The sequence below is a fragment of the Porites lutea genome, chromosome 7 (assembly GCF_958299795.1).
Source record: "Porites lutea chromosome 7, jaPorLute2.1, whole genome shotgun sequence".
Taxonomy (NCBI): domain Eukaryota; kingdom Metazoa; phylum Cnidaria; class Anthozoa; order Scleractinia; family Poritidae; genus Porites; species Porites lutea.
In genome coordinates, this window is record NC_133207.1 from 8,527,104 (window position 1) to 8,543,412 (window position 16,309).

Below are 16,309 nucleotides of genomic sequence, written 5' to 3' on the forward strand. Positions count from 1 at the left end.
TTTAAATTTAACCCCGGGTTAAGCGCTAATCGGCCTTCGAACAACTGGGCACTGGCTAGAATAGACCTTATGCATGATACACGCATGTGCTTCAGGATCGATGGAAGAGAAGCAATATTACGTGGTATTTCAGGAGTAAACAAGTGATAAAATACGCCAATACAAGTAATCTCTGTTCCTTTTATTTTTACCTTTTTTTCTCAGCTTTACCGCTATCAGGATGGAATGTGACTGTTTTGATGTCCAGTTATTTTGGTTTTAGTATTCAGTGGTCTTCGCTTCGGTCGAACGTTGGCCGGACTGCCAGGTTTTACTTGATTCTTATTAATAGTCCTGCGGGAAATTTACTAGCTGTAGAAACTGTTCCAGGAAGTGCGACAACTAAAGATATCACCGGGCTAAGACCATCCACAAGGTACAGAATTGGCGTGTATGGAATTGACGAGACTGGACAAGCCTACAAAACCAGTGAAAGTCTGGCTTCCACCACTTATGGTAAGCTAAACATTTTGCATTGAATTCTGTTTCTTGCTACATGAAAATTGAGGTGAAGGGATTTTAACCTAAGGACATGCCTTGGTTCTCTAATAACAGCTGTGCTAATGTAACGGCTATGGTGATAATCTTCAGGAAATAGATTTATCGTCGTTTGACTAGCAGCAAAGGGCTTATTGGTACTTGTCATAACTAATTGTTGAATCAAGTTTTTGGACCCCATTAAGTAAATGATGTTGTAAGGATCAGGGTCACTGTTAAACACCAGCTGACCTATAATTCAAGAGCAGTCACGTCACCGTCTCGAATGCGGAAAGTTTGATTTGAAAAGATTATGATTCCATCGAAGAAATTAAAGGGGGAGGCGCATCCAGATTTAATATCCTGGGGCACTGAGGAGATACTTCGATATGAAAGTAAGCGCCATGAAAGTTCATATTCCCTGCTTTTAGCCCCACTTCCATACATGAACTGTAGCTCACTCTCAGCTCGCTAATATTAAACCATAGCCGGACACAACTTACATGTAACCTACTAGGTTTTTTTAATAAAATTATCGAATGGAATCAGAGAAATCTATTGCCTTTTTCTTCTGCAATAATAGAAATTTACCCTATCTTTAACGTAAGATAACAAAAGACCTTCCTTGTATATCAAACAATCTTTTAAGAGTGCGATTCGCACCATGGACATCGTACATTACTAATGTTCTTGATTGTAGCTGTAATTGCCAGGCCTGCCTTTCGTGAAAGTTTTTTTTTTGACTCATTGTTATATGAATGATTAATTACATATATGTACATAGTTTCTTGGTCATAGTTTTACTGTGAATTTTTAATTCCAGCTAAATTTATGTATTTTTTATATCTAGTTTTCCCAATTAGCTTCATTAGCTAAATACTCTTGACAAGTAAATAAACTTTATGTATGTAACTATTTATTAATTTTTCTATTTCATATAGTATTTTGTGGGTCTCGACCAAGCGCTAGTAGTCGAATTGTTGGTGGTTCAGCTGCAAGAGTTAATAGCTGGCCGTGGCAGGTGATGTTGATCAAATCGTCTGGAGACCAGTTTTGCGGCGGATCGTTGGTAGACCCTTATTGGGTGGTGACCGCTGCACATTGTGTCAGCGGAAAATCGCCCTCTTCTATCAAAGTAAAGTAAGTTACGCTTGATTTATTTCAAAACCAGAAATAATACTCGACTTTAGGAACTCCGGGGAGAATAGGTACAAGCTTTGGGCAAAGTAATTTCTGGGGTTGTTTGCATATTTATCATTGGTCGTGGTATCGTGTATCGTGCAATCATTAGCCAGTCATCAAGCAACGGTCGTCTCTCCCCCCCCCCCCTCCCCCTTTCCCCAAATGATCCTAGAAATCGTTGCGCTGGAAGCTTGTACCCACTTCTTCTGATAACTTCTGGAGTGAATTGCTTCTTACCTTGATTATTTTGTTGACCCTATGTTCACGATTCTAATTATTGGGTCTCTCTATCCTGACAGCATGCAGCAGTAGACTGGGATTTCTGATTCTGTGCATGCAATTTGTGGGATTCTGGCGCGTTCATATCTTGTTTTAATTAATCTGCGATCAGGCGTCAAAAAAAAAAATAATTGTAATTATTATAATAATTAAATTAATTAATTAATCATCAACAAAGATCACATTGGTCCTGTATTAAAAGGATAATCATTATTAAGGATCGTTTGCATTTAATCATACTCAGTCCTTGTTGCTGTCATTGTTATCATCATCATGATCATCATCGTCGTCGTCGTCTTCGTTATCATCATCATCATCACCAGCGCCATTGTCGTCGTTTACTATAGTTGCTATAGTTTTTTAAATATTAATTTTGAATTGTATGTACTTTTGTCTTATTCATTTTTCAAGGTTGGGAGCTCACTACAGAACAACCAGTAGTGTTGGAACAGAACAGGAAATCGGGGTTGTACAGATTATCAGCCATGAAAATTATCAAGACCCGTTGAGCTATAGCAACGACATCGCCCTGATTAAGCTGTTAAAACCTGCAAATCTTGGAGTTGGCATCGGGCTTGTCTGCCTGCCTGATATGTGCCACGCTCTCCCTTTTGACAATTTAAACAAAACGTGCTGGATAACAGGCTGGGGTACACTGTCGTCAGGTGGGTCCCAGCCAAATACACTCATGGAAGCTGAGATACCACTGGTCTCCAAGCAACGTTGTCTGAATTCCTACCCTGGAAAGATTGATGATTCGATGCTATGTGCTGGCCTGGATGCAGGAGGAGTTGACACTTGTCAAGGCGACAGTGGTGGTCCACTGGTGTGTGAGGTCAACGGTACATGGTTTCTTGAGGGTGTAACAAGTTGGGGTCACGGATGTGCGTATGCTTCAAAGTATGGAGTATATGCTGAAGTTAGAGAACTGAAATCATGGATAACCAACCATATTTATCAAGCAATACCACCTGCGGTTTCGCAACAGAACCAATCGGTGTCCGCGTTAGGTAAGTATTTCAAACAGCTCTTACATAGCCTTTTCTTGGAAATTAAAAGTCCCCTTTCTGTCATCATCTATACAACGTTTTTTTACTGGCAAAAGTTCAATGACTCTAACAAAACATGCAACCGTAGCATTGTCAGTGCTACTGCTTTTATAAACGCTGGGGATTTCTTTATTAAAAATATATTTTACTAGTGATGTTTGGAAGAAAATGACTTAGTATAATGATAATGATTTGTAGTGATATTTGGCATAAATACCACGAGTGATATTTCGAAATTGTTATACGTAATTCTGCTACACGAAAATTTGACACAATTGTAAAATATCGTGAGTGGTATTTATTCCAAATATCACGTACTGATCATGCTATTATGTGTTTATACTACTGTCCGCAAATGGTTTGTAATTTTCACATGTAGGTATTTCAAATTAAGCTGAAATACCACTGCTCTAAGTCAATCAAATTGCAGAAATTTCACACGTAGTAGTATAAATAAATAAATGAACGAAAGAACGAACGAATGAGTAAATAGATGTCTGAAAGAACGAACGAACGAACGAACGAACGAACGAATGAAGAATGAATAAATAGATGAATTAATGCATGGGTGCACGGACAGGAACGAATGCATCAATTGGTTTATTCGTTTATTTTATTTGCTTAGTGTGGTGTAGATTTGACAATGGATTATGCTCCGGATGGAACCAATCCGCTTTAGATGACTTTGATTGGACACTTTCGTCTGGTTCAACACCATCATCATCTACTGGCCCGTCTTCTGGGCAAGGGGGATCAGGTCAGATTTAGTTCAATTAATTTCTCTTATTCACAAATCCATTTTCAATACAGAAGAAATGAAGCTTTAATGAAGTTCCCGTAGTCATTGGCATGAAGTATATTTTACTCTACGTTACACGTATTATTTTTGTTACCAAACAATATTAAGTGTCAGTAGCCATATATTGCAATGAAGTAAAATTTTATCTATAATGGGCGTAAACAGCTGACGACTCTGCCTTTTAGTAATCAAATAGCATGAGCAGTTTATATCTTATATAGATTTTTTATGTGCTTTTCAGTCAACGCAAGCTGTAAGAAAATAAAGATAACTCCTTCTCGACATTTTTGTTAAAACAAACAAAAACATCAACAGCAAAATACAACATAAAGTCGGTCACGTGTGTCACGTGTGTACCATGTTGAAGGTATCCGGCCACTTCACAAGAGTTCTGAAATTTGACCCAGAGACAATCTATTTGGTCCTTAACGTGATGAACGACAGTTTTTTTTTACCTTCGTTTCCATCGCGAAATTCTGAACATTATTGCAGAGCTCCTATGTTGCCCAGTATCCGGCCACAACAATAACAACGTAATTATACATAAATTTGAATAGCAAGCTGCTTATAAGCTTCTCTTGCACTTGCAAAGTCACTCTGGCATTCGATTCCAAAAATGTAAATCGACCTGGGAACCTAGCATCGTGAAACAAAACATAACAAATAATAATTGGGGTATGGTGGGGAAAACTACGCGAGCGGCTGACCTAGGTTGGAAATGTGGAGAAAAAAATTAACAAAAGAACCAACAAAAAAGACAAAATTCTGATCTTTTTTCGCAATAAAATGCAAACCGAACCGGGTTTTTTTTAAAACAAAAAACAAAACAAAACAACAACAACAAACAACAAAAATTGGAGGAGGGCCCTTCCGACGGTCAAAGGTCACTTTGCCATTTAGTATTGATTTCTTTCTTGGGTATTGATATCATCGAGAGCAAGAGACTGTCTCCCACCCCGAGTGTGAGTAATTTGAGTCTCAGGCCATTTCGCTATCTTTCAACGGTAACACGGAGTTCAAACCAAGGTTCTGTCGATGGCTTCAGACGGGAAAGGTTGCAGAGATTTGCGACCTTTGATTCGCTCTCGGTGCAAAGGCGTCTTGAAGCAAGATAATGAATGGAAAGGAGAACTATCGCGTGTTACCTAGTGGGAATTTGGAAGCGACTGGAGCCATTGGAGCGAATTTACGGCCGTTTTCCCTCGGTGGATCCGTCGGGCCGCTTCGCTGGAATCCCCAACCTTGGTAAACCTTTATAGAGAGAGAAAACCGTTTACAGTACAACCAATAAAACGGCCATAAATCGGCCCATAGACCGAACGGGAGAGACGTAACACACATTTTATGTGAGGTAAGCTGTTTTTTTTTATTGAAATCCTTTGATTTTCGTCGGTTACGGAAACAATAGTTTTTTTTTTTTTTCATACAAATCCTTATATTTCGAATGTTATGCAACAATGTTGATGTTCGCCGGTGCTTATATTTCGAGCTTGGGCCACCAATGGTCTGACCTGTTGATTTCTTCATGCTCAGTCCCCATATTTGGGCTGCCGTTTTCTACCACTAATTCCTCTTTCTTGACTTTCACATCTTTCAATCCCTTTACACAAGCCGTGCTAACGAGATCAATTCGCCTTTGAATTTCCATAAGGAGTTGAGTAGAATTAAATTATACACATTATATTACATATCCTAATCTTTAACTACGTATACTGTTATAGATATGAAATAAATTTTGCCCGGATAGTACGCAGCTAATTTCATCGATTCTACACAGCAAAGAAAAACTGGCCGGATACTGGGCACCTGATATCAATACTTAGTGAATGTTTCTGTCCTCCGTTATTCCAAACAAATTGAATTTCAAGAAGAATTTATGAATTTTCTGACAACCTGACTTCTTTAAGTATCTTCACTTTAAATATAAAACAGTTTCTTTAAAAATATCACATATTACCAATCCTTATTTGAACACCACTAGTTTTACTGCTCAGTTAACAGCGTAAATATTAGCCATGAAAAGTTTACTCACCTGAACAGACCGGCGTCTTCTGCAACTGTTTCTCCGGCTGTAAACCCACCAAAACTTGCATTTTAAAGCTGAAATCTTCAGCTTCCATTCGAAATACTTTGTTTACCGAAAACTGATCATGATAAGGGCGGTTTTTGTGGCCGGATACTGGTACCGGCCGGATACCGGACAACATACTGTATCGTCCTTTGTTGAGTAATAATACAATAATATTTACTTGTATGTGCCTCTTCCCCTTTCCTTTAAGGAAGTTATATGTACATTGAAACATCCTCTCCAAGAAGACCCGGCGACAAAGCGAAGCTTGTTCTTACTGTTCCAAACAACGGAGAAATGTCGTGCCTTTCATTTTACTACCATATGTATGGAGCTTCAGTAGGAACTCTTAACGTCTACAGCGGAAAGAGCAAAGTCTTTAATATTTCCGGACAACAGAGTAATTACTGGATTGTAGTGGGGAGAAATATTATTCTGAATGGATCGGTAAGAGAAAAAAGTGTGCTAACGCGCACGTAATTCTAGCTAGCGTATCGTTATACTCGTCATTATCATCATCGCCATCGCCATCATCATCATCATCATCATCATCATCTTCATCATCATCATCATCATTATCATCAACTTCGCCACGATCATAAGGGAGTATTAGCGGATAGAAAGTGTCAGGTATATTGCTAACTACAACTCAACACTTTCCGCAGGTCATATTCGAGGGGATTGCAGGAAATTCATTCACTGGGGATATCGCGATTGATAGTGTAGAAATAAACAGTGGAAACTGTCCAGGTAAAAGGAAATCGATTTGTATACAGTGTTTTTTTAGCCTTGAAACTGGCTCATTTGCGTGGAAATTCACTTTTCCTTGCGCGCTGGTACCCGTAGCTCCGCTGACCAAATTTCCACTCACTGTCACAATTGAGACCGCTTGCGGGCCATAATTTAAAAAACCCTAAACACTCATCTTTACCTGAATATTTTCATTTTATACGCACTCTTCCGTTATTCTGGCCTACTCATACTATGCGTTTTTGTGTAATTACCTCTGCGTTCAGCGGCGGACCCAGATAAATGTTGAATTCCACTGACGCGTTTTTGGCTTTGCACGTTAACACACGTAAATTTTGATCACGTAAATAAAATAGAGGCAATAGGCAATAGCTGAGCTTAAACGAGAGGTTGAGCGAGGTTTAACTTTTGCGCTCACGAGCTACCTTTCGTACATTGCCACTATTGTTTTGCACACATAAATTTTACGCAGGTAGGGACGTAAAAATTACGCGACACTGGAAATACAACCCCAAAGGGGAGAAGGGAAAAGGAGGGAGGGTTGGGGTGGGTGGGCCGATCATGCTGCGGCCTAAAACAGTAGGGGGAGGGGAGGGGAGGTCTCTCGTGAATCCGTCACTTCCGGTGCCACTCGTCTTGCCAATTATTATTCATCTTGATACGTGGAACGATCCTTCAAGTTAAATGACACGTGGTTTATTTACCTGATTCGCTTGTAGTATCCTGTGTTTTCGATAATGGATTGTGCTTTGGGTGGAGCCAGTCGAGGCAGGATGTATTTGACTGGAGGCTGTACTCTGGCCCCACACCTTCGTCAAATACTGGACCATCCTCGGATCATACAAGTGGATTAGGTTTGCTGCCTTTTGAAATTTATTCTTTAACATTTTCTCTCATTTACTTCACGAAAATATATAATTATCAGTATAAATTCATTAAATGTAGATTGAACTTTAGAAGATATTTATCTGTTCAAAACTGGTGGTTATAGGCATTTAACTCGGTTGCTGTGCGACATATAAACGAAACGAACTGTGAAGTATATTAATAGTTGTAACAAGGTCCAAAGGCGGAATGAGGGATTGCGTTACTGTGTGACAGTTACGCTGTCATGAAGTTCTTGAGTATGAATCTGTTCCTGTAGGGGCATTAACTATATTATTATAAATTAATTGCCTTTTAATTACTTATGCATACAGCACAAAGAATTTGAGATTTGGATGCCTTAAAAACCCATCTCTTTGGAAGGTTTTTTTCTTTTTTTTAAATATCGTTAATCCTCGTTCATACTGGTTTCTTTTGTTTGGAAAGAATTTGTTTTCCAGGCCTAATCTACTGTCATAGAAGATGATTGCTCTTTTTTGGTGACATTTAATTTTGAAGTTTAATTTGTTTAACTCTTAAACTTGAACTCTCTTTAAAATCACCTAGCCTTTCCTTCAAAATTCCCATGAATGTGCCCTAAAGTTAAATGATTTGTGGATTACAAGTTTATTGTTTGATTTATGTTATGAATTTGTTAACGGGAGCTTCGCTTTTAGCCCTGGCTAAATCTATATATGCAAAGTAGGTTGAGTCTGATCGTCCGGGTGAAACGTGGTCCTGAATAGGACTGTTGTTTTTGACAGTGACCGACTTTTCGACAACCTGTGCAATAGTCATCTTCAGGGTCAAAATACTTGTATCACGTCAGTCGTTGGTATTGTACTCTGTTTATTGACCTGATTGACCTGTCAGTTGTCCAGTCGTTCTTTCGCAGTTAGTTTTGCTCAATTCCGTCAATAAGTCGTGTTTACGTACAGTGCCGGTAACTGTTGACTACGAGTCAGTGGCGTTTGTTCTAGAACAGGACTACGTTCACCCTACCTACATTTGAAGTGATTCCTGGGTTCCAACTTTCCACAGATTCAGTATTATTTTCTTTATGCTCTTTCAGGACACTACATGTATATAGAGACTTCGTCTCCTAGGCGAAAAGGTGACAACGCAAAACTTCAGGTGTCTGTTTCTGGAAATGGAGCAGCAGCTTGTCTCGTTTTCTATTATCACATGTATGGTGATACCATAGGAACTCTTAATGTTTACAGCGGGAATGAGCTGGTTTTCAATGTATCTGGAAACCAGGGTTTGTACTGGATACCAGCAATGAAAACGATATATTTGCGCAACAATGTAAGTTTGATATGGTTTGCTTCTCAAAAAATCAAGACTGATGTTCCTTGATTTCTGGTGGCTAAAATCTTCCCATAATATTTGCAGGAAATCTTTAAATATTATTTTTAGAGGTCATTAGTTAAAAATGACGCTTGTATAAAAATGATCTATCATATAACCTTGCCGACCTTCTTCATATTTTTTTTTTTTTTTTTTAATCCTCTATGATTTATCAGATATACCGAGTGTCAATGCTTTAAATTAGATACTAGCACAAGTGAAGTATGTTTTGAAATTGCATGTTTGCTACAACGGACCACTAGGTATAAATCTAATTCTGAGGGTAATGTGATTGTTAGTTTGCTTTCTGTTGATTACCTCTCTTTTTCAAGCATAGGTTTTTAAAATTTTATTTCGGTTTCCGCTCGCAGCAATCCAACTTATTTGACTTATCCAAACTGTTTAAAGACTTCCCATTTTCCACAATTGTACTTTGTTTATAGGTAATATTTGAAGGAATTGCGGGGTCGTCATATACAGGAGATATCGTTATCGCTGATGTGGGAATGACTAGTTATTTATTTGTTTCTTTATTTTATTTCACAACGACCTCCCCTTGCCGCGATCCAACTTGTTTGATTTTCTCCAAGTGTTTAAAGACTTCCCATTGCTTTGTACTTCATTTATAGATAATCTTCGAAGGTATTGCGGGGTCTTCATTTACAGGAGATATAGCTATCGATGACGTAGCAATCACCAATGGAAGCTGTAATAATTATACTGTGTTGCCGACAAATCCTGGACCTGGAGGTACATAGTCCAATAGTTGATTATGCTTAAAAGTATTTGGTTACATTCATATTGTGCTTATGTGTATCACCGCAGCTGCGTGTTATCCCCCCAAAATTTAAGATGGACAAACAAGGAAAGCATTTTCATTTATGGGAGGAAGCATAGCAGAGTGGTTTATACTGGCAGTCCTGGACTTCAGTCCCGCCCAGACCACTACAGCTTGACTTGTTTTTCGGTCATCGAAAATTTAAATGGACCACGCTTGTAAATAGCTACAGATTGCCATTTGCAAGTTGTTTTTGTTTTTGTTGTTATTATTGCTTTAAAGGTGGCTTCTATATGGATTGTTCATTGTTGAGCTATTTTGAAAAAAACAAATAGCTCATATGTCAATAGTGTTAGCATATGTCTGTTTGTGGCTTTGTGGCTTTGTCTGTTCGGATGTGTGTTGCAGGGGCCAATAAGGTAAGGTACTAAGAGATACTATGCTAGCTACCAATGCGATTTTGGCATCTAAACATGACATTGCTGCCATGCCATGATCCAGGTAAAAGGCCCTGAGTTCAAATCACGCCCTTAACTCTTGCTGGATTTGTCTTTCGCATTCCCGAAGATTTTTTTCGTTGGTATTATATGTAGATACGTTATTCGAGTTAATTAAAATTTACGTCTGAAATTAAGTCATGCTACAGACTTTCAATTAAACGTACGCGCCTGATTTAGTACTATAAACACCGCTGTCCTCTACTCCGCTTTAAAAATGCACGAGTTCTTAAGCAAGGTCATGGGATCTAAACATTTTTGTGTGTGTTTTGAGTTTTATTTTACCATTTTTAGGTTTACGGCTGGTTGGAGGATCTGGAAGCTGGGAAGGAAGAGTTGAAGTTTATTATAATAACATCTGGGGAACTATTTGTGATGACTCCTGGGATATATATGACGCGCAAGTTGTTTGTCGTCAACTTGGGTTTCCTGGAGCGATAAGTGCTCCAGGGTCTGCCCGGTTCGGCACCGGAAGTGGTCAAATTTGGCTGGATGATGTTGCATGTTCGGGAAGTGAAAGTTCCATATTCTATTGTAGGCACAATGGATGGGGCTCTCATAACTGCGACCACAGTGAAGATGCATCGGTGATATGCTCCGGAGGTACGTCGTAGAAGACAATCAATAATTAAGACTCGCATTATGGTCATATTATGTGAATTTCGCTTGGTGTAGTACCGACAATTTCTTAGAGCATTCTGATATAAATACCGTACATAAATAATTAGATAAATGTTAATTTGAAGCGCGTACATTGTATATTAAGTAATACCTTGAAAATACGGACGATCAAAACATGTTTTTCTAAATACTGTGTGTGTCGGATTGTTTGTTAGCGTATAGCATAGAGCTACAGCCTGAACTTCAAAGTCGTGATAAGTTAACAAACAAAGCAACTTCTCTATACCAATAGCACAAGCAACGTCTGTACCACCTTCTGCTCAAGCATCTTGTAATTTTGACTATGGATTGTGTTATGGATGGAGTCAGTCTTCCTTAGACATATTTGACTGGACACGCCAAAGAGGAAGTACTTCATCTTCAAATACAGGGCCTTCATCAGATCACACTTCTGGAAACGGTACGTACAATACTGTGTATACATGCATTCTGTAAATAATGTTAAAAAGGTCTCTGTCTTCTCAAAATGTAACAGATGTAAATGAATTAGACTATATCGTACAGCGCGGCTTATGAGCTCCATCAATTCTGATACAAGCCTATCTCTAAATGTATTGAAATGGATTCCGTTTAACTGCAGCTTGATGAAAAAAAGAAAAAAAAACTACAATAAATTATATTCAAAACTTATTTGATCGGCACTGCTATAGCTTGTTTCGAAGCATTTATCATTATTAATATTATTACTGTTAATAGGCCTCTCCGTTTATAACCCCTCCTAATATCCTATTACGAAGATTTGTTATATGGCTGAGTCTGTTTTCGCCATGCGATTGGTCAATTTGCGGTCCGTAACTTGCCATACGGACCAAAATTTTGAAAGAAAATTCTCATTTCGGAGCTCTAAATCTCTTTTCCTCGGAAAAAAAGGTTCAAATAAAGTATAAGACGACTGTCAACCTTGAGGACTTGGATGGTTGACTTTGGCCTTCAACATTTTAAACTGTGTTTATTTGTGAACAAAGGCAATGAAGAAACTAACTGGTAATCTTATCAAAGAGGATTCTAGTCAGTGTTTGAAAATTTTATTACAGTTCAGAGTTAAGAAGGCGACAATCGACTGGCAGAAATTCGAGATGTTTACCTGAAGATAAATGAGTAATTCCTGCAACAAATATGATAACAAACATACCTGCCCCCGATCATCTTGACAAGCTTCTTTGCCATTTGCAGTGTTTTTTCAAAGACCAGCGAGTTCGAGCCAGACACAATGCCCCGTTTTCGAAAGACTCCAGCGTCACACTAACGAGTGAATACTTACAGTGCTCTTAGGTGTGACCCAATAAACTTAAAAATATGTCTGTAAACCCTGAGGACTGGGATGTTGACTTCGCCTTTCCAAATTTTAACCTAGCTTTGTTTGATTTATGTTATGAATTTGTTAACGGGAGCTTCGCTTTTAGCCCTGGCTAAGTCTATATATGAAAAGTAGGTTGAGTTTGATCGTCCGGTGAAACGTAGTCCTGAATAGGACTGTTGTTGTTGACAGTGACCGACTTTTCGACAACCTGTGCAATAGTCATCTTCAGGGTCAAAATACTTGTATCACGTCAGTGGTTGGTATTGTACTCTGTTTATTGACCTGATTGACCTGTCAGTTGTCCAGTCGTTCTTTCGCAGTTAGTTTTGCTTAATTCCGTCAATAAGTCGTGTTTACGTACAGTGCCGGTAACTGTTGACTACGAGTCAGTGGCGTTTGTTCTAGAACAGGACTACGTTCACCCTACCTACATTTGAAGTGACTCCTGGGTTCAAACTTTCCACAGAATCAGTATTATTATCTTTATGTTCTTTCAGGACACTACATGTATATAGAGACTTCGTCTCCTAGGCGACAAGGTGACAACGCAAAACTTCAGGTGTCTGTTTCTGGAAATGGAGCAGCAGCTTGTCTCGTTTTCTATTATCACATGTATGGTGATACCATAGGGACTCTTAATGTTTACAGCGGGAATGAACTGGTTTTCAATGTATCTGGGAACCAGAGTTTGTACTGGATACCAGCAATGAAAACGATATATTTGCGCAACAATGTAAGTTTGATATGGTTTGCTTCTCAAAAAATCACGACTGATGTCCCTTGATTTCAGGTGGCTAAAATGTTTGCATAATATTTGCAGGAAATCTTTAAATATTTTTTTTAGAGGTCATCAGTTAAAAATAAGGCTCTTATAAAAATGATCTTTCATATGACCTTGCCGACCTTCATCTTTTTTTTTTTAATCTTCTGTGATTTATCAGATATACCGAGTGTCAATGCTTTAAATTAGATACTAGCACAAGTGAAGTATGTTTTGAAATTGCGTGTGTGCTACAACGGACCACTAGGTATAAATCTAATTCTGAGGGTAATGTGAATGTTAGTTTGCTTTCTGTTGATGACCTCTCTTTTTCAATCATAGGTTTTTAAAATTTTATTTCGGTTTCCGCTCGCAGCAATCCAACTTATTTGACTTACCCCAACTGTTTAAAGACTTCCCATTTTCCACAATTGTATTTTATTCATAGGTAATATTTGAAGGAATTGCGGGGTCGTCATATACAGGAGATATCGTTATCGCTGATGTGGGAATGACTAGTTATTTATTTGTTTATTTTTTTTATTTCGCAACGGTCTCCCCTTGCCGCGATCCAACTTGTTTGATTTTCTCCAAGTGTTTAAAGACTTCCCATTGCTTTGTACTTCAATTATAGATAATCTTCGAAGGTATTGCGGGGTCTTCATTTACAGGAGATATAGCTATCGATGACGTAGCAATCGCCAATGGAAGCTGTAAAAATTCCACTGTGTTGCCGACAAATCCGGGACCTGGAGGTACATAGTCCAATAGTTGATTATGCTTAAAAGTATTTGGTTACATTCATATTGTGCTTATGTGTATCACCGCAGCCGCGTGTTATCCCCCCAAAATTTAAGATGGACAAACAAGGAAAGCATTTTTATTTATGGGAGGAAGCATAGCAGAGTGGTTAATACTGGCAGTCCTGGACTTCAGTCCCGCCCAGACCACTACAGCTTGACTTGTTTTTCGGTCATCGAAAATTTAAATGGACCACGCTTGTAAATAGCTACAGATTGCCATTTGCAAGTTGTTTTTGTTTTTGTTGTTATTATTGCTTTAAAGGTGGCTTCTATATGGATTATTCATTGTTGAGCTATTTTGAAAAAAACAAATAGCTCATATGTCAATGGTGTTAGCATATGTCTGTTTGTGGCTTTGTGGCTTTGTCTGTTCGGATGTGTGTTGCAGGGGCCAATAAGGTAAGGTACTAAGAGATACTATGCTAGCTACCAATGTGATTTTGGCATCTAAACATGACATTGCTGCCATGCCATGATCCAGGTAAAAGGCCCTGAGTTGAAATCTCGCCCTTAACTCATGCTGGATTTGTCTTTCGCATTCCCGAAGATTTTTTTCGTTGGTATTATATGTAGATACGTTATTCGAGTTAATTAAAATTTACGTCTGAAATTAAGTCATGCTACAGACTTTCAATTAAACGTACGCGCCTGATTTAGTACTATAAACACCGCTGTTCTCTACTCCGCTTTAAAAATGCACGAGTTCTTAAGCAAGGTCATGGGATCTAAACATTTTTGTGTGTGTTTTGAGTTTTATTTTACCATTTTTAGGTTTACGGCTGGTTGGAGGATCTGGAAGCTGGGAAGGAAGAGTTGAAGTTTATTATAATAACATCTGGGGAACTGTTTGTGATGACTCCTGGGATATATATGACGCGCAAGTTGTTTGTCGTCAACTTGGGTTTCCTGGAGCGATAAGTGCTCCAGGGTCTGCCCGGTTCGGCACCGGAAGTGGTCAAATTTGGCTGGATGATGTTGCATGTTCGGGAAGTGAAAGTTCCATATTCTATTGTGGGCACAATGGATGGGGCTCTCATAACTGCGGCCACAGTGAAGATGCATCGGTGATATGCTCCAGAGGTACGTCGTAGAAGACAATCAATAATTAAGACTCGCATTATGGTCATATTATGTGAATTTCGCTTGGTGTAGTACCGACAATTTCTTAGAGCATTCTGATATAAATACCGTACATAAATAATTAGATAAATGTTAATTTGAAGCGCGTACATTGTATATTAAGTAATACCTTGGAAATACGGACGATCAAAACATGTTTTTCTAAATACTGTGTGTGTCGGATTGTTTGTTAGCGTATAGCATAGAGCTACAGCCTGAACTTCAAAGTCGTGATAAGTTAACAAACAAAGCAACTTCTCTATACCAATAGCACAAGCAACGTCTGTACCACCTTCTGCTCAAGCATCTTGTAATTTTGACTATGGATTGTGTTATGGATGGAGTCAGTCTTCCTTAGACATATTTGACTGGAAACGCCAAAGAGGAAGTACTTCATCTTCAAATACAGGGCCTTCATCAGATCACACTTCTGGAAACGGTACGTACAATACTGTATATACATGCATTCTGTAAATAATGTTAAAAAGGTCTCTGTCTTCTCAAAATGTAACAGATGTAAATGAATTAGACTATATCGTACAGCGCGGCTTATGAGCTCCATCAATTCTGATACAAGCCTATCTCTATCAGCTTGATGAAAAAAAGAAAAAAAAACTACAATAAATTATATTCAAAACTTATTTGATCGGCACTGCTATAGCTTGTTTCGAAGCATTTATCATTATTAATATTATTACTGTTAATAGGCCTCTCCGTTTATAACCCCTCCTAATATCCTATTACGAAGATTTGTTATATGGCTGAGTCTGTTTTCGCCATGCGATTGGTCAATTTGCGGTCCGTAACTTGCCATACGGACCAAAATTTTGAAAGAAAATTCTCATTTCGGAGCTCTAAATCTCTTTTCCTCGGAAAAAAAGGTTCAAATAAAGTATAAGACGACTGTCAACCTTGAGGACTTGGATGGTTGACTTTGGCCTTCAACATTTTAAACTGTGTTTATTTGTAAACAAAGGCGATGAAGAAACTAACTGGTAATCTTGTCAAAGAGGATTCTAGTCAGTGTTTGAAAATTTTATTACAGTTCAGAGTTAAGAAGGCGAAAATCGACTGGCAGAGATTCGAGATGTTTTCCTGAAGATAAATGAGTAATTCCTGCAACAAATATGATAACAAACATACCTGCCCCCGATCATCTTGACAAGCTTCTTTGCCATTTGCAGTGTTTTTTCAAAGACCAGCGAGTTCGAGCCAGACACAATGCCCCGTTTTCGAAAGACTCCAGCGTCACACTAACGAGTGAATACTTACAGTGCTCTTAGGTGTGACCCAATAAACTTAAAAATATGTCTGTAAACCCTGAGGACTGGGATGTTGACTTCGCCTTTCCAAATTTTAACCTAGCTTTGTTTGATTTATGTTATGAATGTGTTAACGGGAGCTTCGCTTTTAGCCCTGGCTAAGTCTATATATGAAAAGTAGGTTGAGTTTGATCGTCCGGTGAAACGTAGTCCTGAATGGGACTGTTGTTGTTGACAGTGACCGACTTTTCG

General features: G+C 38.6%; 1 protein-coding gene across 1 annotated transcript in view; it reads left to right on the forward strand.

The window, feature by feature from the left end:
- Nucleotides 1–226: 226 nt before the first annotated feature.
- LOC140943650 (uncharacterized) overlaps nucleotides 227–16,309 on the forward strand; it is a 44,212-nt gene continuing 28,129 nt past the window's right edge. Inside the window, exons 1-8 of the mRNA XM_073392771.1 lie at nucleotides 227–495; nucleotides 1,458–1,656; nucleotides 2,389–2,953; nucleotides 5,480–5,483; nucleotides 11,079–11,213; nucleotides 12,611–12,846; nucleotides 13,508–13,628; nucleotides 15,067–15,234. Of these exons, the coding sequence (XP_073248872.1) occupies nucleotides 240–495; nucleotides 1,458–1,656; nucleotides 2,389–2,953; nucleotides 5,480–5,483; nucleotides 11,079–11,213; nucleotides 12,611–12,846; nucleotides 13,508–13,628; nucleotides 15,067–15,234 (1,684 nt within the window). The 5' untranslated portion in view covers nucleotides 227–239. The remainder of the gene's footprint in view (nucleotides 496–1,457; nucleotides 1,657–2,388; nucleotides 2,954–5,479; nucleotides 5,484–11,078; nucleotides 11,214–12,610; nucleotides 12,847–13,507; nucleotides 13,629–15,066; nucleotides 15,235–16,309) is intronic.